Below are 24,385 nucleotides of genomic sequence, written 5' to 3' on the forward strand. Positions count from 1 at the left end.
AACTACATTCATGCTCTGATAATGATCAGAAATAAACTACATTCATGCTCTGATAATGATTATAAATAAACTACATTCATGCTCTGACAATAATCATAAATAAACTACATGCATGCTCTGATAATAATCATAAATAAACTACATTCATGCTCTGATAATGATCATAAATAAACTACATTCATGCTCTGATAATGATCATAAATAAACTACATTCATGCTCTGATAATAATCATAAATAAACTACATTCATGCTCTGATAATGATCATAAATAAACTACATTCATGCTCTGATAATAATCATAAATAAACTACATTCATGCTCTGATAATAATCATAAATAAACTACATTCATGCTCTGATAATAATCATAAATAAACTACATTCATGCTCTGATAATGATCATAAATAAACTACAGTCATGCTCTGATAATAATCATAAATAAACTACATTCAGGCTCTGATAATAATCATAAATAAACTACATTCATGCTCTGATAATAATCATAAATAAACTACATTCATGCTCTGATAATGATCATAAATAAACTACATTCATGCTCTGATAATGATCATAAATAAACTGCATACATGCTCTGATAATAATCATAAATAAACTACATACATGCTTTGATAGTAATCATAAATAAACTACATTTACGGTCTGATAATGATCATAAATAAACTACATTCATGCTCTGATAATGATCAGAAATAAACTACATTCATGCTCTGATAATGATTATAAATAAACTACATTCATGCTCTGACAATAATCATAAATAAACTACATGCATGCTCTGATAATAATCATAAATAAACTACATTCATGCTCTGATAATGATCATAAATAAACTACATTCATGCTCTGATAATGATCATAAATAAACTACATTCATGCTCTGATAATAATCATAAATAAACTACATTCATGCTCTGATAATGATCATAAATAAACTACATTCATGCTCTGATAATAATCATAAATAAACTACATTCATGCTCTGATAATAATCATAAATAAACTACATTCATGCTCTGATAATAATCATAAATAAACTACATTCATGCTCTGATAATGATCATAAATAAACTACAGTCCTGCTCTGATAATAATCATAAATAAACTACATTCAGGCTCTGATAATAATCATAAATAAACTACATTCATGCTCTGATAATAATCATAAATAAACTACATTCATGCTCTGATAATGATCATAAATAAACTACATTTATGCTCTGATAATGATCATAAATAAACTACATTCATGCTCTGATAATGATCATAAATAAACTGCATACATGCTCTGATAATAATCATAAATAAACTACATACATGCTTTGATAGTAATCATAAATAAACTACATTTACGGTCTGATAATGATCATAAATAAACTACATTCATGCTCTGATAATGATCAGAAATAAACTACATTCATGCTCTGATAATGATTATAAATAAACTACATTCATGCTCTGACAATAATCATAAATAAACTACATTCATGCTCTGATAATAATCATAAATAAACTACATTCATGCTCTGATAATGATCATAAATAAACTACATTTATGCTCTGATAATGATCATAAATAAACTACATTCATGCTCTGATAATGATCATAAATAAACTGCATACATGCTCTGATAATAATCATAAATAAACTACATACATGCTTTGATAGTAATCATAAATAAACTACATTTACGGTCTGATAATGATCATAAATAAACTACATTCATGCTCTGATAATGATTATAAATAAACTACATTCATGCTCTGACAATAATCATAAATAAACTACATGTATGCTCTGATAATAATCATAAATAAACTACATTCATGCTCTGATAATGATCATAAATAAACTACATTCATGCTCTGATAATGATCATAAATAAACTACATTCATGCTCTGATGATAATCATAAATAAACTACATTCATGCTCTGATAATAATCATAAATAAACTACATGCATGCTCTGATAATAATCATAAATAAACTACATTCATGCTCTGATAATGATCATAAATAAACTACATTCATGCTCTGATAATGATCATAAATAAACTACATTTATGCTCTGATAATGATCATAAATAAACTACATTCATGCTCTGATAATGATCATAAATAAACTGCATACATGCTCTGATAATAATCATAAATAAACTACATACATGCTTTGATAGTAATCATAAATAAACTACATTTACGGTCTGATAATGATCATAAATAAACTACATTCATGCTCTGATAATGATCAGAAATAAACTACATTCATGCTCTGATAATGATTATAAATAAACTACATTCATGCTCTGACAATAATCATAAATAAACTACATTCATGCTCTGATAATAATCATAAATAAACTACATTCATGCTCTGATAATGATCATAAATAAACTACATTTATGCTCTGATAATGATCATAAATAAACTGCATACATGCTCTGACAATAATCATAAATAAACTACATACATGCTTTGATAGTAATCATAAATAAACTACATTTACGGTCTGATAATGATCATAAATAAACTACATTCATGCTCTGATAATGATCAGAAATAAACTACATTCATGCTCTGATAATGATTATAAATAAACTACATTCATGCTCTGACAATAATCATAAATAAACTACATGCATGCTCTGATAATAATCATAAATAAACTACATTCATGCTCTGATAATGATCATAAATAAACTACATTCATGCTCTGATAATGATCATAAATAAACTGCATACATGCTCTGATAATAATCATAAATAAACTACATACATGCTTTGATAGTAATCATAAATAAACTACATTTACGGTCTGATAATGATCATAAATAAACTACATTCATGCTCTGATAATGATCAGAAATAAACTACATTCATGCTCTGATAATGATTATAAATAAACTACATTCATGCTCTGACAATAATCATAAATAAACTACATGCATGCTCTGATAATAATCATAAATAAACTACATTCATGCTCTGATAATGATCATAAATAAACTACATTCATGCTCTGATAATGATCATAAATAAACTACATTCATGCTCTGATAATAATCATAAATAAACTACATTCATGCTCTGATAATGATCATAAATAAACTACATTCATGCTCTGATAATAATCATAAATAAACTACATTCATGCTCTGATAATAATCATAAATAAACTACATTCATGCTCTGATAATAATCATAAATAAACTACATTCATGCTCTGATAATGATCATAAATAAACTACAGTCATGCTCTGATAATAATCATAAATAAACTACATTCAGGCTCTGATAATAATCATAAATAAACTACATTCATGCTCTGATAATAATCATAAATAAACTACATTCATGCTCTGATAATGATCATAAATAAACTACATTCATGCTCTGATAATGATCATAAATAAACTGCATACATGCTCTGATAATAATCATAAATAAACTACATACATGCTTTGATAGTAATCATAAATAAACTACATTTACGGTCTGATAATGATCATAAATAAACTACATTCATGCTCTGATAATGATCAGAAATAAACTACATTCATGCTCTGATAATGATTATAAATAAACTACATTCATGCTCTGACAATAATCATAAATAAACTACATGCATGCTCTGATAATAATCATAAATAAACTACATTCATGCTCTGATAATGATCATAAATAAACTACATTCATGCTCTGATAATGATCATAAATAAACTACATTCATGCTCTGATAATAATCATAAATAAACTACATTCATGCTCTGATAATGATCATAAATAAACTACATTCATGCTCTGATAATAATCATAAATAAACTACATTCATGCTCTGATAATAATCATAAATAAACTACATTCATGCTCTGATAATAATCATAAATAAACTACATTCATGCTCTGATAATGATCATAAATAAACTACAGTCCTGCTCTGATAATAATCATAAATAAACTACATTCAGGCTCTGATAATAATCATAAATAAACTACATTCATGCTCTGATAATAATCATAAATAAACTACATTCATGCTCTGATAATGATCATAAATAAACTACATTTATGCTCTGATAATGATCATAAATAAACTACATTCATGCTCTGATAATGATCATAAATAAACTGCATACATGCTCTGATAATAATCATAAATAAACTACATACATGCTTTGATAGTAATCATAAATAAACTACATTTACGGTCTGATAATGATCATAAATAAACTACATTCATGCTCTGATAATGATCAGAAATAAACTACATTCATGCTCTGATAATGATTATAAATAAACTACATTCATGCTCTGACAATAATCATAAATAAACTACATTCATGCTCTGATAATAATCATAAATAAACTACATTCATGCTCTGATAATGATCATAAATAAACTACATTTATGCTCTGATAATGATCATAAATAAACTACATTCATGCTCTGATAATGATCATAAATAAACTGCATACATGCTCTGATAATAATCATAAATAAACTACATACATGCTTTGATAGTAATCATAAATAAACTACATTTACGGTCTGATAATGATCATAAATAAACTACATTCATGCTCTGATAATGATTATAAATAAACTACATTCATGCTCTGACAATAATCATAAATAAACTACATGTATGCTCTGATAATAATCATAAATAAACTACATTCATGCTCTGATAATGATCATAAATAAACTACATTCATGCTCTGATAATGATCATAAATAAACTACATTCATGCTCTGATGATAATCATAAATAAACTACATTCATGCTCTGATAATAATCATAAATAAACTACATGCATGCTCTGATAATAATCATAAATAAACTACATTCATGCTCTGATAATGATCATAAATAAACTACATTCATGCTCTGATAATGATCATAAATAAACTACATTCATGCTCTGACAATAATCATAAACTACAGTCATGCTCTGATAATAATCATATATAAACTACATTTTTGCTTTAATAATAAACATTGATCAGTCACATTAATGTTTTAATGATAAACTTAAATAAACTATAGTCATACTTTGATAAAAAACTAATAATCTACATTCATGCTTTAATAATAAACATAAATCAACTACAATGATTCTTTAATAATAAACATAAATAAACTTTGTTCATGCTTTATTAATAATAATTAAAAAAAACTACAATTATGCTTTAATATTAAATATAAATAAATCACATGAATGTGTTATATTTTGAGTGTATAAGTACTTATGTTTAGTCTTTGGAGTGTAAAAGTTTGTATTTACATTTAATTGTTTGAGTTTATATAAATGTGTACTTACATTTAGTCTGTGAATGTAAAAGTGTACTTACATTTGGTCTTTTGAATGTATAAGTGTGTATTTATAGCCTTTAGAGTGTATATGTTTTGTATTTACATTTAATTTTATGAGTGAATAAGTGTGTACTTACATTTAGTCTTTTGAGTGTATACGTTTACATTACATTTTATGAGTATATGCAGTATGTGTGTATTTACATTTAGTCTTTTGAGTGTATAAGTTTACATTTAATTTTATGAGTGTATATAAGTGTGTACTTGCTTTTAGTCTTTTGACTGGATATGTTTACATTGAATTGTATGAGTGTATATAAGTGTGTACTTACATTTAGTCTTTTGAGTGTATACGTTTACATTTAATTTTATGAGTTCACATAAGTGTGTACTTACATTTAGTCTGTGACTGTAAAAGTGTAATTACAATTGGTCTTGTGAATGTATAAGTGTGTACTTATAGCCTTTAGAGTGTATATGTTTACATTTACATTTAATTTTATGAGTGTATATAAGTGTGTACTTACATTTAGTCCGTGAATGTAAAAATGTACTTATATTTGGTCTTTTGAGTGTATAAGTTTACATTTAATTTTATGAATGTATAGGTGTGTACTTAGATTTAGTCTTTTGAGTGTATAAGTTTACATTTACATTTAATTGTTTCAGTGTATAAGTGTGTACTTACATTTAGTCTTTTGAGTGTATACGTTTACATTTACATTTAATTTTATGAGTGTATATAAGTGAGTACTTACATTTAGTCTGTGAATGTAAAAGTGTACTTACATTTAGTCTTTTGAGTGTATAAGTTTACATTTACATTTATTTATTTGACTGTATTAAAGTGTGTACTTACATTTAGTCCGTGAATGTAAATGTGTACTTACATTTGCTGTTTTGAGTGAATAAGTGTGTACTTATAGTCTTCACAGTGTATATGTTTACATTTACATATAATTGTTTGAATGTATAAAAGTGTGTACTTAAATGTTTGAGTGTATAAGTATGTGTGTTTAAGTGTGTTCCTGCTGAGAAGTGCCATCAAATGCAGTACACAGGTGAGTGCACTGCAGTGATGGACACTTAGCATCCTCAACAGTCGCCATCTTGGCTAGGTAGCAGAAAGGGAGGGGCTAATTTGAAGTCATGAAAGAACATCATTTTTTCTTTTATAACCGTTGGCAGATTAGGATGACAAGTGGGAATATTCCACTGAAGGCGCTGCTGGGGTGCAAAGACAAATTCTAGAACAATGTTGGACTGACAAAGGAAGGATCATTCTAGAACAATGTTGGAGTGACATAGGAAGAATAATTCTAGACCAATGTTGGACTGACATAGGAAGAATCATTCTAGAACAATGTTGGGCTGACATAGGAAGAATCATTCTAGAACAATGTTGGACTGACATAAGTAGTATCATTCTAGAACAATGTTGGACTGACATAAGAAGAATCATTCTAGAACAATGTTGGACTGACATAAGAAGAATCATTCTAGCACAATGTTGGACTGACATAGGATGAATCATTCTAGAACAATGGTGGACTGACATAAGATGAATCATTCTAGAACAATGCTGGACTGACATAAGAAGAATCATTCTGGGACAATGCTGGACTGACATAAAAATAATAATTCTAGAACAATATTGGACTGACATAAGAAGAATCATCTAGAACAATGTTGAACTGACATAGTAAGAATCATTCTACACCAATGCTGGACTGACATAGGAAGAATCATTCTAGTACAATGTTGGACTGACATAAGAAGAATCATTCTAGAATAATGTTGGACTGACATAAGACGAATCATTCTAGAATAATTTTGGACTGACATAAGAGGAATTATTCTAGAACAATGTTGGACTGACATAGGAAGAATCATTCGAGAACAATGTTGGACTGACATAGGACAAATCATTCTAGAACAAGGTTGGACTGCCATAGGATGAATCATTGTAGTACAATATTGGACTGACATAAGAGGAATCATTCTAGCACAATGTTGGACAGTCATAGAAAGAATCATTCTACAATAATGTTGGACTGACATAGGATGAATCATTCTAGAACAATATTGGACTGACATAAGAGGAATCGTTCTAGCACAATGTTGGACAGTCATAGGAAGAATAATTCTAGAATAATGTTGGACTGACATAAGAAGAATCATTCTAGGACAATGTTGGAATTACATAGGAAGAATCATTCAAGTACAATGTTGGACTGACATAGGACAAATCATTCTAGTCAATATTGGACTGACATAGGATGAATAATTTTAGAACAATATTGGACTGACATAAGACGAATCCTTCTAGAACAATGTTGGACTGACAAAGGAAAAATCATTCTAGTACAATATTGGACTGACATAAGAGGAATCATTCTAGCACAATGTTGGACAGCCATAGGAAGAATCATTCTAGAACAATGTTGGACTGACATAAGAAGAATCATTCTAGAACAATGTTGGACTGACATAAGAGGAATCATTCTAGAACAATGTTGGACTGACATAAGAAGAATCATTCTAGGACAATGTTGGACTGACATAGGAAAAATCATTCTAGACCTATCTTGGACTGACATAGTTCATTGGCATGGGGCGGTATAACTCAGTTGGTAGAGCGGCTGTGCCAGCAACTTCAGGGTTCCAGGTTCGATCCCCGCTTCCGCCATCCTAGTCACTGCCGTTGTGTCCTTGGGCAAGACACTTTACCCACATGCTCCCAGTGCCACCCACACTGCTTTAAATGTAACTTAGATATTGGGTTTCACTATGTAAAAACGCTTTGAGTCCCTTGAGAAAAGCGCTATATAAATATAATTCACTTCACTTCACTTCACATAGGAAAAATCATTCTAGGAGAATGTTGGACTGACATAGATCATTCTAGGCAATATTGGACTGACATAGGAATAATCATTCCAGCACAATGTTGGACTGACATAGGATGAATCATTCTAGAACAATGTTGGACTGACATAGGAAGAATTATTCTAGTCTATGTTGGACTGACATAGGAAGAATCATTCTAGAACAATGTTGGACTGACATAGGATGAATCATTCTAGGACAATGTTGGACTGACATGAGAAGAATCATTCTAGCACAATATTGGACTGACATAAGAGGCGTCATTCTAGTTCAATGTTGGACTGACATAAGAATAATCATTCTAGAACAATGTTGGCCTGACATAGGATGAATAATTCTAGGACAATGTTGGACTGACATAAGAAGAATCAATCTAGCACAATATTGGACTGACATAAGAAGTGTCATTCTAGTTCAATGTTGGACTGACATAAGAAGAATCATTCTAGTTCAATGTTGGACTGATATAAGAATAATCATTCTGGAACAATGTTGGACTGACATAAGAAGAGTGATTCTAGAACAATGTTGGACTGACATAAGAAGAAGAATTCTAGAGCAATGTTGGACTGACATAGGATGAATCATTCTAGATCAATGTTGGACTGACATAGGAAGAATCATTCTAGAACAAGGTTGGACTGACATAGGAAGAATCATTCAAGAACAATGTTGGACTGACATAGGAAGAATCATTCTAGAACAAGATTGGACTGACATAAGAAGAATCATTCCAGAACAAGGTTGGACTGACATAGGAAGAATCATTCAAGAACAAGATTGGACTGCCATAGGATGAATCATTCTAGCTACACAATGTTGGACTGACATAAGAAGAATCATTCTAGAACAATGTTGGACTGACATAGGAAGAATCGTTCTAGGAGAATGTTGGACTGACATAGGAAGAATCATTCTAGTTCAATGTTGGACTGACATAGGAAGAATCGTTCTTGGAGAATGTTGGACTGACATAGATCATTCTAGAATAATATTGGACTGACAGATCATCCTAGAACAATCGTGGACTGACATAGGAAAAATCATACTTCGGAGAATGTTGGACTGACATATATCATTCTAGACCAGTGGTTCTTTACCTTGTTGGAGGTACCGAACCCTACCAGTTTCATATGCGCATTCACAGAACCCTTCTTTAGTGAAAAATAAAATGTTTTTTTTTTTTCAAATTCAAGACAAAGTTAGATGTTTTTGGTAACATTTTAGTATGGGGAACATATTCTAAGTAACAAAGACTTAATTTAGAGTTATTTGGTCAGGGTTAGGGTTATAATAAGGCCATGCCGAAAAAGGCATTAATAAGTACTTAATAATGACTAGTTAAGAGCCAATATGTTACTAATTTGCATGTTAATAAGCAACTAATTAATGGTGAATATGTTCCCCATACTAAAGTGTTACCATGTTTTTTTACTGGTGCATAAAATGAAGCGTGCATGAACATCACCTTGTTCAAAGAACAAAACCAACACAGTGCATAAACTCACAACAAAATTACACACCTGCAAATCAGTCTGACTTCTGCTGTTGTTGTATCCGTAATACGCCGATAGGGAGAAGTTTTTATTCACACGATGAGTCGGGTGTGTCTTGACCTCCACCGAACCCCTGAGCCCGACTCACCACTGTTCTAGACCAATATTGGACTGACATAGCTCATTCTAGAACAATCTTGGACTGACATAGGAAAAATAATTCTAGGAGAATGTTGGACTGACATAGATCATTCTAGAACAGGGGTCGGCAACCCGCGGCTCTAGAGCCGCATCTCTAGCGCCGCATCTCTAGCGCCGCCCTAGTGGCTCTCTGGAGCTTTCTAAAAAATTTATGAAAAATGGAAAAAGATGAGGGGAAAAAAATATATTTTTTGTTTTAATATGGTTTTTGTAGGAGGACAAACATGACACAAACCTCCCTTATTGTTATAAAGCACGCTGTCAGCTTCACTGATTCGAGTATTTGGCGAGCACTGTTTTGTCCTACTAATTTTGGCCTTCCTTGAACTCACCGTAGTTTGTTTACATGTATAACTTTCTCCGACTTTCTAGGACGTGTTTTATGCCACTTCTTTTTCTGTCTCATTTTGTCCACCAAACTTCTAAGGTTGTGCATGAATGCACAAAGGTGAGTTTTGTTGATGTTATTGACTTGTGTGGAGTGCTAATCGGGTAAATTTGGTCACTGCATGACTGCAAGCTAATCGATGCTAACATGCTATTTAGGCTAGCTATATGTACATATTGCATCATTATGCCTCATTTGTAGCCAGGGCCGGCCCGTGGCATAGGCCGTATAGGCAAATGCTAAGGGCGCCGTCCATCAGGGGGCGCCACGCCAGTGCCACAAATGTTGGAGAAAAAAAAAAAAAAAAAAAAAAAAAAAGTTGGTACTATTATTTCTAAATACAAAAAATAATCCCACGTTAATTAAAATGCAAAGTAAAGCCTATTTAATAGAAATATTATTTGTTACAACATTACGCCCCCCCCTCCCCTCCCCCCGCACGGTGCGCCCCCTCCCTTCCCGTATCATGACTCTTTTTGGACGTCACCACATCAAAAAAATCAACACAAGATGTCAAAACGGCCAAAACTGTCAGGTGCCCAGGGAAGAAAAAAGAGAAAAGAAGAGGAGGAGAAACAAGAAAAAGACAGAGGTAGCAGGTAGGTAACGTTAGCCTACATGAAATTATTTGTCTGTTACAGAATGTGATAGTAGCTGGCTTTTTAGCATTAAGCTAATGTTACATGATTCGGCAATTGCTAATCAATAAATAGCTAGTTTTGTTTTAACGTCGGGTTAATATTGTTGGAGGGGGCTAAATTGTTATGTAAAATAATAATGTAACGTTAGGTAATTACAGTACTCCCACCTTACATTCCTCAGGGACATTTGTATTAGATCTTTTAAGCAGGTGTTTTTTGTTTACATTGTTTTTGCCTTCTGGTTAGCTAATGTTTGCCCTGCAGGTAATAGTCACTTTTCCACCCATTTATATATTAGGTATAGTTGTAAGTAAAAAAAAAAAGGTCAAAGACAAAGCTATTCAGTTTCTTGTAAGTATACGCACTTCACTGCCGATGTGGGGGGGCGCCACCTAAAATCTTGCCTAGGGCGCCAGATTGGTGAGGGCCGGGCCTGTTTGTAGCTATATTTGAGGTCATTTAGTTTCCTTTAAGTCCTCTTAATTCAATGTATATCTGATGACACACTATCTGTATGTAATATGGCTTTTAATTTTTTGCGGCTCCAGACAAATTTGTTTTTTGTATTTTTGGTCCAATATGGCTCTTTCAACATTTTGGGTTGCCGACCCCTGTTCTAGAACAATACTGGACTGACATAAGCGGAGCAAGAGGCTGCAGTGACGTCACTTCGCCGCTAGGGGTCGCTGCCACCTGCATCATGGAATCGTTCGTGCACTTTTACGTTTCTCGCGTCCCATTTGACGGCAAGTAAACACCTCTTTGCCCAACTTTGCTGTTGTTGATGTTTCCGTTTTGCTTATTGATGCCTTCTTGTAGGTCCACCGTGTCATTATTTCACCTACACAACACAGCCATCATTATTATTATTATTATTATTATTATTGTATGGCAATACACAGGACTCTGTGGGACTTCGAGTGTGACGTCACCATGCCAATCCCCCCCCCCCCCCCCCCTCCCCCGCCCCCGCCCCCTTGTGCGCGCTCTCTATCCAACATGGAGGATTGAGGGGAAGATGGGGCTCGTCAGGGGCCGTCCAAGCCGACACCTGCGCTCCTCAGGAGGAAGAGGAAGGCATCTGATGCGCTGCTTGGACTGACACGGAGGAAGAGGAAGAGGAAGAGGAAGAGGAAGAGGAGCGCAAGCGCCGCTGCAAAGAACCCCGCCAAACATGGAGACACTGGCGGGAAATCATCGCCACAGCACGTGAACGCGGACAAACATGAGCGAAGACACGCGCCCAGACGAGTGAGTAACGCGCACGCACACACACACACACACACACACACACACACACACACACACACACACACACACACACACACACACACACACACACACACACACACACACGCACACACGCACGCGTTGTTGTCACGGCATGCGTGTGCACGCGGAGATGACTGAGGTCCAGCGAGGACCTGCTGACCTCTGAACCTGGGTCATGACTCATCAGGTCACGTGACACACATGTGTCATTGATTGACATTTAGCGCTGAGTGGGCGGGGCTTAGACAACGATGTCAGCCACATTTTTTCACATGCTCTGTCCCTATTGGAGGACTCGTTAAAAGGCAATCATGTGACCAAGTGAGTGGCTCATCAGTAGCGGCGTGTGCAGTTCCCACCAGAACCAGGACCAGGACCAGGACCTGGACCAGGACCAGGACCAGGACCAGCACAAGAGCGTGAACATGGACTCGCCAGTCAGAAACAGTCTGTGGTTGCCATGGTGACGCTTCCCTGTGCACTTTGAGGCAGGCAGGATGGATCATTCTAGAACTATGTTGGACTGACATAGGAAAAATCATTCTAGCACAATGTTGGACTGACATAAAAAGAATCATTCTAGGACAATGTTGGACTGACATAGGAGAATCATTCTAGAACAATGTTGGACTGACATAGGAGAATCATTCTAGAACAATGTTGGACTGACATAAGAATAATTCTAGAACAATGTTGGACTGACATAGAATGAATCATTCTAGAACGATGTTGGACTGACATAAGAAGAATTATTCTAGCACAACATTGGACTGACATAAGTAGAATGATTCTAGGACAATGTTGGACTGACATAAGAAGAATCATTCTAGAACAATGTTGGACTGACATAAGAAGAATCATTCTAGTACAATGTTGGACTGACATAAGAAGAATCATTCTAGGACAATGTTGGACTGACATAAGAAGAATCATTCTAGTACAATGTTGGACTGACATAAGATGAATCATTCTAGGACAATGTTGGACTGACATAAGAAGAATCATTCTAGAACAATGTTGGACTGACATAAGAAGAATCATTCTAGTACAATGTTGGACTGATATAAGAATAATCATTCTAGTACAATGTTGGACTGACATAAGTGGAATCATTCTAGGACAATGTTGGACTGACATAAGAAGAATCTTTCTAGAACAACGTTGGACTGACACAAAAAAAATCATTCTAGAACAATATTGGACTGACATAAGAAGAAGCATTCTAGAATAATGTTGGACTGACATAAGAAGAATCATTCTAGAACAATGTTGGACTGACATAAGAAGAAGCATTCTAGAATAATGTTGGACTGACATAAGAATAATCATTCTAGAACAATGTTGGACTAACATAAGAAGGATCATTCTAGAACAATGTTGGACTGACATAAGAAGAATCATTCTAGTACAATGTTGGACTGACATAAGATGAATCATTCTAGGACAATGTTGGACTGACATAAGAAGAATCATTCTAGTACAATGTTGGACTGACATAAGTGGAATAATTCTAGGACAATGTTGGACTGACATAAGAAGAATCATTCTAGCACAACGTTGGACTGACGTAAGAAGAATGATTCTAGGACAATGTTGGACTGACATAAGAAGAATCATTCTAGTACAATGTTGGACTGACATAAGAAGAATCATTCTAGTACAATGTTGGACTGACATAAGATGAATCATTCTAGGACAATGTTGGACTGACATAAGAAGTATCATTCTAATACAATGTTGGACTGACATAAGGTGAATCATTCTAGGACAATGTTGGACTGACATAAGAAGAATCATTCTAGCACAATGTTGGACTGACATAAGAAGAATCATTCTAGTACAATGTTGGACTGACATAAGAAGAATAATTCTAGTACAATGTTGGACTGACATAAGTGGAATCATTCTAGGACAATGTTGGACTGACATAAGAAGAATCATTCTAGGACAACGTTGGACTGACACAAGAAGAATCATTCTAGATTAATGTTGGACTGACATAAAAATAATCATTCTAGGACAATATTGGACTGACATAGGAGAATCATTCTAGAACAATGTTGGACTGACATAAGAATCATTCTAGTATAATGTTGGACTGACATAGAATGAATCATTCTAGAACAATGTTGGACTGACATTAGAAGAATCATTCTCGTACAATGTTGGACTGACATAAGATGAATCATTCTAGGACAATGTTGGACTGACATAAGAAGAATCATTCTAGTACAATGTTGGACTGACATAAGATGAATCATTCTAGGACAATGTTGGACTGACATAAGAAGAATCATTCGAGAACAATGTTGGACTGACATAAGAAGAATCATTCTAGTACAATGTTGGACTGACATAAGATGAATCATTGTAGGACAATGTTGGACTGACATAGGAGAATCATGCTAGAACAATGTTGGACTGACATAAGAATCATTCTAGAACAATGTTGGACTGACAAAGTATGAATCATTCTAGAACAATGTTGGACTGACATAGTATGAATCATTCTCGTACAATGTTGGACTGACACAAGAAGAATCATTCTAGTACAATGTTGGACTGACATAAGAAGAATCATTCTAGTACAATGTTGGACTGACATAAGATGAATCATTCTAGGACAATGTTGGACTGACATAAGAAGAATCATTCTAGTACAATGTTGGACTGACATAAGAAGAATCATTCGAGAACAATGTTGGACTGACACAAGAAGAATCATTCTAGAATAATGTTGGACTGACATAAAAAGGATCATTCTAGGACAATGTTGGACTGATATAGGAGAATCATTCTAGCACAATGTTGGACTGACATAAAAAGAATCATTCTGTGTCTGCAGTGACAGTTGTGTCACCGCAGTACCAGTTGTGCAGTGACAGTTGTACAGTGACAGTTGTGTGTCTACAGTGAAGACAGTTGTGTATCTGCAGTGACAGTTGTGTGTATGCAATGACAGTGGTGTGTCTGCAGTGAAGACATTTGTGTGTCTGCCGTGAAGACAGTTGTGTGTCTGCAGTGAAGACAGTTGTGTGTCTGCAGTGACAGTTGTGTGTCTATAGTGAAGACAGTTGTGTGTCTGCAGTGATAGTTGTGTGTCTATAGTGAAGACTGACAGTTGTGTGTCTATAGTGAAGACAGTTGTGTGTCTGCAGTGATAGTTGTGTGTCTATAGTGAAGACTGACAGCTGTGTGTCTATAGTGAAGACTGACAGTTGTGTGTCTATAGTGAAGACAGTTGTGTGTCTGCAGTGATAGTTGTGTGTCTATAGTGAAGACAGTTGTGTGTCTGCAGTGATAGTTGTGTATCTATAGTGAAGACTGACAGTTGTGTGTCTATAGTGAAGACAGTTGTGTGTCTGCAGTGACAGCTGTGTGTCTATAGTGAAGACTGACAGCTGTGTGTCTATAGTGAAGACTGACAGCTGTGTGTCTATAGTGAAGACAGTTGTGTGTCTGCAGTGACAGCTGTGTGTCTATAGTGAAGACTGACAGTTGTGTGTCTATAGTGAAGACTGACAGCTGTGTGTCTATAGTGAAGACTGACAGTTGTGTGTCTATAGTGAAGACAGTTGTGTGTCTGCAGTGACAGTTGTGTGTCTGCAGTGACAGTTACCTGGTGTGTGTCAAAGCGGTGGTGATGACGAGAGACGACTCGAGCGGCGGCTGGTTGGCACAAGATGGCGGCCTGAGCAGAGTGGGCGTGTGCAGGCTGGCGGCGGCCGGCGTCTTCCTGATCCACGGAGAACGACTCCGAGACAAGCAGGTGACGACCATCTTGGTGTCCATCGGGACTCGTGTCTGAACGACGTCCTGTTTGCTCAGGTCATCCTGGAGTGTTTCCTGAAGAAGGATCTGCTCTACACCAAGGCCACGCCCACATTCCACCACTGGAGGGTGGACAACAGGAAGTGCGGTCTGACCTTCCAGAGTCCGGCCGACGCGCGAGCCTTCGCCCGCGGCGTAAGGAAGGCCTTGGAGGAGCTGATGGAAGGTAGGAAGAAGGTCTTCAGAGTATGTGAGACGCCACGTTGAGTCCACGTCACGTTGAGTCTACGCCACGTTGAGTCAACGCCACGTTGAGTCTACGCCACGTTGAGTCAACGCCACGTTGAGTCGACGCCACGTTGAGCCAACGTCACGTTGAGTCTACGCCACGTTGAGTCTACGCCACGTTGAGTCTACGTCACGTTGAGTCAACGTCACGTTGAGTCTACGTCACGTTGAGTCAACGTCACGTTGAGTCTACGTCACGTTGAGTCAACGTCACGTTGAGTCTACGTCACGTTGAGTCTACGCCACGTTGAGTCTACGCCACGTTGAGTCTACGTCACGTTGAGTCAACGTCACGTTGAGTCTACGTCACGTTGAGTCTACGCCACGTTGAGTCTACGCCACGTTGAGTCTACGTCACGTTGAGTCAACGTCACGTTGAGTCTACGCCACATTGAGTCTACGCCACGTTGAGTCTATGCCACGTTGAGTCTACATCACGTTGAGTCAACGTCACATTGAGTCAACGTCACGTTGAGTCTACATCACGTTGAGTCTACGTCATGTTGAGTCAATGTCACGTTGAGTCCATGTCACGTCAATGCCACGTTGAGTGAACGCCACGTTGAGTCAACATCACGTTGAGTCTACATCACGTTGAGTCTACATCACGTTGAGTCCACGCCACGTTGAGTGAACGCCACGTTGAGTCTACGTCACGTTGAGTCTACGTCGTTGAGTCTACGTCGTGGAGTCAACGTCACGTTGAGTCAATGCCACGTTGAGTCAACGCCACGTAGAGTCAATGCCACGTTGAGTCAACGCCACGTAGAGTCAACGCCACGTTGAGTCAATGCCACGTTGAGTCAACGCCACGTAGAGTCAACGCCACGTTGAGTCAATGCCACGTTGAGTCAAAGCCACGTAGAGTCAAAGCCACGTAGAGTCAATGCCACGTTGAGTCAAAGCCACGTTGAGTCAATGCCACGTTGAGTCCATGTCACATTGAGTCCACGCCACGTTGAGTGAACGCCACGTTGAGTCTATGTCACGTTGAGTCTACGTCGTTGATTCTACGTCGTTGAGTCTACGTCGTGGAGTCAACGTCACGTAGAGTCAATGCCACGTTGAGTCAAAGCCACGTTGAGTCAATGCCACGTTGAGTCCATGTCACATTGAGTCCACGCCACGTTGAGTGAACGCCACGTTGAGTCTATGTCACGTTGAGTCTATGTCACGTTGAGTCTATGTCACGTTGAGTCTACGTCGTTGATTCTACGTCGTTGAGTCTACGTCCTGGAGTCAACGTCACGTTGAGTCAATGCCACGTTGAGTCAACGCCACGTTGAGTCTACGCCACAAAGAGTCAACGTCACGTAGAGTCAAAGCCACGTAGAGTCAAAGCTACGTAGAGTCAATGCCACGTAGAGTCAAAGCCACGTAGAGTCAATGCCACATAGAGTCAAAGCCACGTAGAGTCAACGCCACGTAGAGTCAACGCCACGTTGAGTCAATGCCACGTTGAGTCAATGCCACATTGAGTCAATTTCACGTAGAGTCAAAGCCACGTAGAGTCAAAGCCACATAGAGTCAATGCCACGTTGAGTCAATGCCACGTTGAGTCCATGTCACATTGAGTCCACGCCACGTTGAGTGAACGCCACGTTGAGTCTATGTCACGTTGAGTCTATGTCACGTTGAGTCTACGTCGTTGATTCTACGTCGTTGATTCTACGTCGTTGAGTCTACGTCGTGGAGTCAACGTCACGTAGAGTCAATGCCACATTGAGTCAAAGCCACGTTGAGTCAATGCCACGTTGAGTCCATGTCACATTGAGTCCACGCCACGTTGAGTGAACGCCACGTTGAGTCTATGTCACGTTGAGTCTATGTCACGTTGAGTCTATGTCACGTTGAGTCTATGTCACGTTGAGTCTACGTCGTTGATTCTACGTCGTTGAGTCTACGTCGTTGAGTCTACGTCGTGGAGTCAACGTCACGTTGAGTCAATGCCACGTTGAGTCAATGCCACGTTGAGTCAACGCCACGTTGAGTCAACGCCACAAAGAGTCAACGTCACGTAGAGTCAAAGCCACGTAGAGTCAAAGCCACGTAGAGTCAAAGCTACGTAGAGTCAATGCCACATAGAGTCAAAGCCACGTAGAGTCAATGCCACGTAGAGTCAAAGCCACGTAGAGTCAAAGCCACGTTGAGTCAAAGCCACGTAGAGTCAAAGCCACGTTGAGTCAATGCCACATTGAGTCAATTTCACGTAGAGTCAAAGCCACGTAGAGTCAAAGCCACATAGAGTCAATGCCACGTTGAGTCAATGCCACGTTGAGTCCATGTCACATTGAGTCCACGCCACGTTGAGTGAACGCCACGTTGAGTCTATGTCACGTTGAGTCTATGTCACGTTGAGTCTACGTCGTTGATTCTACGTCGTTGAGTCTACGTTGTGGAGTCAACGTCACGTAGAGTCAATGCCACATTGAGTCAAAGCCACGTTGAGTCAATGCCACGTTGAGTCCATGTCACATTGAGTCCACGCCACGTTGAGTGAACGCCACGTTGAGTCTATGTCACGTTGAGTCTATGTCACGTTGAGTCTATGTCACGTTGAGTCTATGTCACGTTGAGTCTACGTCGTTGATTCTACGTCGTTGAGTCTACGTCGTTGAGTCTACGTCGTGGAGTCAACGTCACGTTGAGTCAATGCCACGTTGAGTCAATGCCACGTTGAGTCAACGCCACGTTGAGTCAACGCCACAAAGAGTCAACGTCACGTAGAGTCAAAGCCACGTAGAGTCAAAGCCACGTAGAGTCAAAGCCACGTAGAGTCAATGCCACATAGAGTCAAAGCCACGTAGAGTCAATGCCACGTAGAGTCAAAGCCACGTAGAGTCAAAGCCACGTTGAGTCAAAGCCACGTAGAGTCAAAGCCACGTTGAGTCAATGCCACATTGAGTCAATTTCACGTAGAGTCAAAGCCACGTAGAGTCAAAGCCACATAGAGTCAATGCCACGTTGAGTCAATGCCACGTTGAGTCCATGTCACATTGAGTCCACGCCACGTTGAGTGAACGCCACGTTGAGTCTATGTCACGTTGAGTCTATGTCACGTTGAGTCTACGTCGTTGATTCTACGTCGTTGAGTCTACGTTGTGGAGTCAACGTCACGTAGAGTCAATGCCACATTGAGTCAAAGCCACGTTGAGTCAATGCCACGTTGAGTCCATGTCACATTGAGTCCACGCCACGTTGAGTGAACGCCACGTTGAGTCTATGTCACGTTGAGTCTATGTCACGTTGAGTCTATGTCACGTTGAGTCTATGTCACGTTGAGTCTACGTCGTTGATTCTACGTCGTTGAGTCTACGTCGTTGAGTCTACGTCGTGGAGTCAACGTCACGTTGAGTCAATGCCACGTTGAGTCAATGCCACGTTGAGTCAACGCCACGTTGAGTCAACGCCACAAAGAGTCAACGTCACGTAGAGTCAAAGCCACGTAGAGTCAAAGCCACGTAGAGTCAAAGCTACGTAGAGTCAATGCCACATAGAGTCAAAGCCACGTAGAGTCAATGCCACGTAGAGTCAAAGCCACGTAGAGTCAAAGCCACGTTGAGTCAAAGCCACGTAGAGTCAAAGCCACGTTGAGTCAATGCCACGTTGAGTCTACGCCTCGTTGAGTCTACGCCACGTTGAGTCTACGCCTCGTTGAGTCTACGCCTCGTTGAGTCTACGCCTCGTTGAGTCAACGCCTTGTTGAGTCTACGTCACGTTGAGTCAATACTTTGTCTCACCGCTCTACAGGCTCCACCACTTCCTCGTCCACGCTACAGAACGAGGCCGAGCTCGGCGACGACGACGTTTTCACGGTGAGCTCGGGTTCCTCGGCGAAGGATTCCGCTGCAGTCAAGCGTGGAGCATCTGGATGTGATGGTGTAGCTTTGGAAGGACTTGTTAGGGTTAGACCGAGGTAAAGGTCCTCATCCTGGTGTGGTCTCCTTTTTCCTGCAGACCGCCACAGACAGTTCGTCCAACTCGTCTCAGAGGAGGGAGCCCGTCAGACACACGCTGACGCCGCTCGCCTTCTGCGAGCACCGCCGCCACCATTGTATCCTGGGACATTTCTACGGGCACCACCGGCCCTCCGACCACTACTTCCTGGACCAGGTGAGTGCCGGGATCGGTGGGAGGGCCCAGCGTGAGCGCCTTCTGACGCCATGGTCTCCGCAGGCGGTGCACGTGTTCCCTCGCCACGGCAGCTTCCAGTTTGAGGAGGAGCTGGTACCCATCAACCCCGCGGAGTGGGCCTGGCTCACCGGCTACGAGGACTACCGTCACGCCGCCGCACCAGACAAACTATCGGCGGACGCCTACGTGCACTCGGCCAAGAGCGAGGCGCCGAAGCGGGACTACACCTACCCGTATCCGCTGGCCTGCGGCAAACCCGCCCGCCGGGACCGGAAGGCGACGGTGACGGCGCAGCCTCAGGCCAAACGCAGGAAGGGCGGAGAGCTGCGCTGCGTGTACTGTCAGGACATGTTCTGCTATGAGGACAACGGGCGCGGCCGCTGCCGGGAGGCGCCCGACGCCGTGCACGCGCTCATCCGGCGGGTCAGCTTCTTGTGGTGCGCAGACAGCCTGCTCTACCACTGCATGTCCGACCCCGAGGGCGACTACTCGGACCCGTGCTCCTGTGACGGCGCCGACGAGCACTTCTGCTTACGCTGGAGCGCGCTACTGGCGCTGTCGCTACTGGCGCCGTGCATGTGCTGCTACGCGCCGCTCACCGCTTGCCACCGCTGCGGCGTGGCGTGCCGCTGCTGCGGCGGAAGACACAAAGCCGCCGGATGAGGCCCCGCCCCTCTCGTCTTACGTCTCTGTGCTCTACTTCGTCGTTCCATTCCCGTTTGGAGGTTGTGTGTCCGCCGCCAAGGGAGCGTCTTTTTACGCCGTTAGCCTAGCATAGCATTTCCATCCATCCATTTTCTACCGCTTGTCCCTTTTGGGGTCGCGGGGGGTGCTGGAGCCTATCTCAGCTGCATTCGGGCGGAAGGCGGGGTACACCCTGGACAAGTCGCTACCTCATCGCAGGGCCTATTGGCCCTTCCAAAATACAACGTCTTGCCACGGCCACGCCCTTAAATCTCCACCAATCAGAGCCAAGCAGCCGTTGTTGCTGCCCTCTGCTGGTCATAAAAGAGATGCAGTTTGGTGTCCACTTGCACGCCTTCACAAAGTCGGTGGACCGTCCTAAGAAATGCTTTGATGCTCTAAATAAATAGAGCGCAGATTTGACAGGCAAAAACTGGCAGCTCAGCAGCACATTTTTACTGTAAGAATAGCAGTTGTGAATTTTTTATGTTGCCAGAATTTTATCGTAAAAATAACGGTGGTATCGTTTTGAAATTCTTTTTTTTTTTGCCCGAATTTTGCCCTAAAAAATAACAATTGAATTGTTTTTACATTTTCAAACGTTTTGGTGAAAATGTTATCATAAAAACAACAGTGCTATTGTTTTTAAATTCTTAATTTTTTTTGCCAGAATTTTACAGTAAAAATAACAGTTGTAATTTTTTCCCGTTTTGTTTGTTTTTGTTGCCGTTTTTCTGTGAATTTTTTTTGGAGCCAAAATGTTACCGTAAAATTAACAGTGGTATCGTTTTTAAAAATGTTTGGTCAAAATGTTATCGTAAAAATAACAGTGGTGTTGTTTTCACATTATTTATTTTTTTGTCTGAATTTTACAGTAAAAATAATAGTGGTATTGTTTTTACATTTTCTGGTTGGAATTGTATCGTACAAATAAGAATTGCTATCGTTTTGTCATTTTTATATATTTTTGTTGACAGATTTTTACCATAAAAATAACAGTGACATTGATTTTAAATTCTTTATTTTTGTTGCCAGAATTTTACTGTAAAAATGACTAGTTGTATTTTTTTTTCCACATTTTTCACTTTGTTTTTGTTGCCATTTTTCTGTGAATTAAATTTTGTTGCCAGAATTTCACAGTAAAAATAACAGTGGTATCGTTTTAAAAATATATATTTATTTTTCTCGAATTTTGCCGTAAAAAATAACAGCGCTATTGCTTTTAAAATTTTAAATTTTTTTGGTCAACATTTGATCATAAAAATAATAGTGCTATCGTTTTCCCATTTGCCATAAATATTACTTGAAAAATAACAGTAATATCGATTTGACAATTTTTTTTGACAGAATTTATTTTAAAAATAACAGTGGTATTGTTTTTACATTTTCATGTGTTTTTTTGTTGCCAGAATTTTACAGTAACAACAACTGCGGTATTGTTTTTATATTGTAGATTTTTTTGCCAGAATTTTACCGTAAAAATAACAGTGGTATCGTTTTTTTTTTAAATTAAATTTTTACTTGAAAAATAACAGTGATATCGATTTGACTTTTTTTTTGTGCCAGAATTTATTGTAAAAATAACAGTGGTATCGTTTTTAAATTTTTTAATTTTTTGTCCGAATTTTACTTTAAAAAATAACAGTGGTATTGTTTTTTACATTTTCAAATTTTTTGGGTAAAAATTGTATCGTAAGAATAACAGTGGTATCGTCTCCACATTTGCCAGAATATTACTTGAAAAATAACAGTGATATCGATTTTACTTTTTTTTTTTGTTGCCAGAATTTATCGTGAAAATAACAGTGGTATTGTTTTTACATTTTCTAATTTTTTGGTCAAAATGTTATCGTAAAAATAACAGTGGTATCGTTTTCCCATTTGCCATAAATATTACTTGAAAAATAACAGTGATATCGATTTTACATTTTCATGTGTTTTTTTGTTGCCAGAATTTTACAGTAACAACAACTGCGGTATTGTTTTTATATTGTAGATTTTTTGCCAGAATTTTACCGTAAAAATAACAGTGGTATCGTTTTTTAAATTTTTTAAATTTTTACTTGAAAAATAACAGTGATATCGATTTGACTTTTTTTTTGTGCCAGAATTTATTGTAAAAATAACAGTGGTATCGTTTTTTAATTGTATTATTTTTTGTCCGAATTTTACTTTAAAAAATAACAGTGGTATTGTTTTTTACATTTTAAATTTTTTTTGGTCAAAATTGTATCGTAAGAATAACAGTGGTATCGTCTCCACATTTGCCAGAATATTACTTGAAAAATAACAGTGATATCGATTTGACTTTTTTTTTGTTGCTAGAATTTATTGTAAAAATAACAGTGGTATTGTTTTTACATTTTCTAATTTTTTGGTCAAAATGTTATCGTAAAAATAACAGTGGTATCGTTTTCCCATTTGCCATAAATATTACTTGAAAAATAACAGTGATATCGATTTTACATTTTCATGTGTTTTTTTGTTGCCAGAATTTTACAGTAACAACAACTGCGGTATTGTTTTTATATTGTAGATTTTTTTGCCAGAATTTTACCGTAAAAATAACAGTGGTATCGTTTTTTAAATTTTTTAAATTTTTACTTGAAAAATAACAGTGATATCGATTTGACTTTTTTTTTGTGCCAGAATTTATTGTAAAAATAACAGTGGTATCGTTTTTTAATTGTATTATTTTTTGTCCGAATTTTACTTTAAAAAATAACAGTGGTATTGTTTTTTACATTTTCAAATTTTTTTGGTCAAAATTGTATCGTAAGAATAACAGTGGTATCGTCTCCACATTTGCCAGAATATTACTTGAAAAATTAGAATTTATTGTAAAAATAACAGTGGTATTGTTTTTACATTTTCATGTATTTTTTTGTTGCCAAAATTTTACAGTAAAAACAACTGCTGTATTGTTTTATATTCTTGATTTTTTTTTGCCAGAATTTTACCGTAAAAATAACAGTGGTATCGTTTTTGAAATTTTTCAAATTTTTACTTGAAAAATAACAGTGATATCGATTTGACTTTTTTTTTTGCCAGAATTTATCGTAAACATAACAGTGGCATCGTTTAAAAAACAAAAAAAATTTGGCCCGAATTTTACCATAAAAAATTAACAGTGGTATTGTTTTTTACATTTTCGAATTTTTTTGGTCAAACTTTTATCGTAAAAATAACAGTGGTATCGTCTCCACATTTGCCAGAATATTACTTGAAAAATAACAGTGATATCGATTTGACTTTTTTTTTTTTGTTGCCAGAATTTATCGTGA

General features: G+C 37.6%; 1 protein-coding gene across 3 annotated transcripts; it reads left to right on the forward strand.

The window, feature by feature from the left end:
• Positions 1-11,955: 11,955 nt before the first annotated feature.
• Positions 11,956-22,535, forward strand: spred2a (sprouty related EVH1 domain containing 2a). 3 transcript variants are annotated; one of them, XM_061987750.2, is made up of 6 exons: positions 11,956-12,203; positions 15,834-15,993; positions 16,053-16,221; positions 20,034-20,098; positions 20,241-20,396; positions 20,460-22,535. In XM_061987750.2, the coding sequence occupies exons 1-6, from the start codon at positions 12,178-12,180 to the stop codon at positions 21,078-21,080; spliced, it is 1,197 nt and encodes a 398-aa protein (XP_061843734.2). In that variant the 5' UTR covers positions 11,956-12,177; the 3' UTR covers positions 21,081-22,535. The 3 variants fall into 3 exon arrangements, with proteins under 3 accessions (XP_061843734.2, XP_061843735.2, XP_061843736.2); XM_061987751.2 differs by having other exon boundaries at positions 15,840-15,993; XM_061987752.2 differs by having other exon boundaries at positions 12,129-12,203; positions 15,860-15,993.
• The last annotated feature ends 1,850 nt before the right edge of the window (positions 22,536-24,385 follow it).

This window comes from Nerophis lumbriciformis, linkage group LG27 (assembly GCF_033978685.3).
Source record: "Nerophis lumbriciformis linkage group LG27, RoL_Nlum_v2.1, whole genome shotgun sequence".
Taxonomy (NCBI): Eukaryota; Metazoa; Chordata; class Actinopteri; order Syngnathiformes; family Syngnathidae; genus Nerophis; species Nerophis lumbriciformis.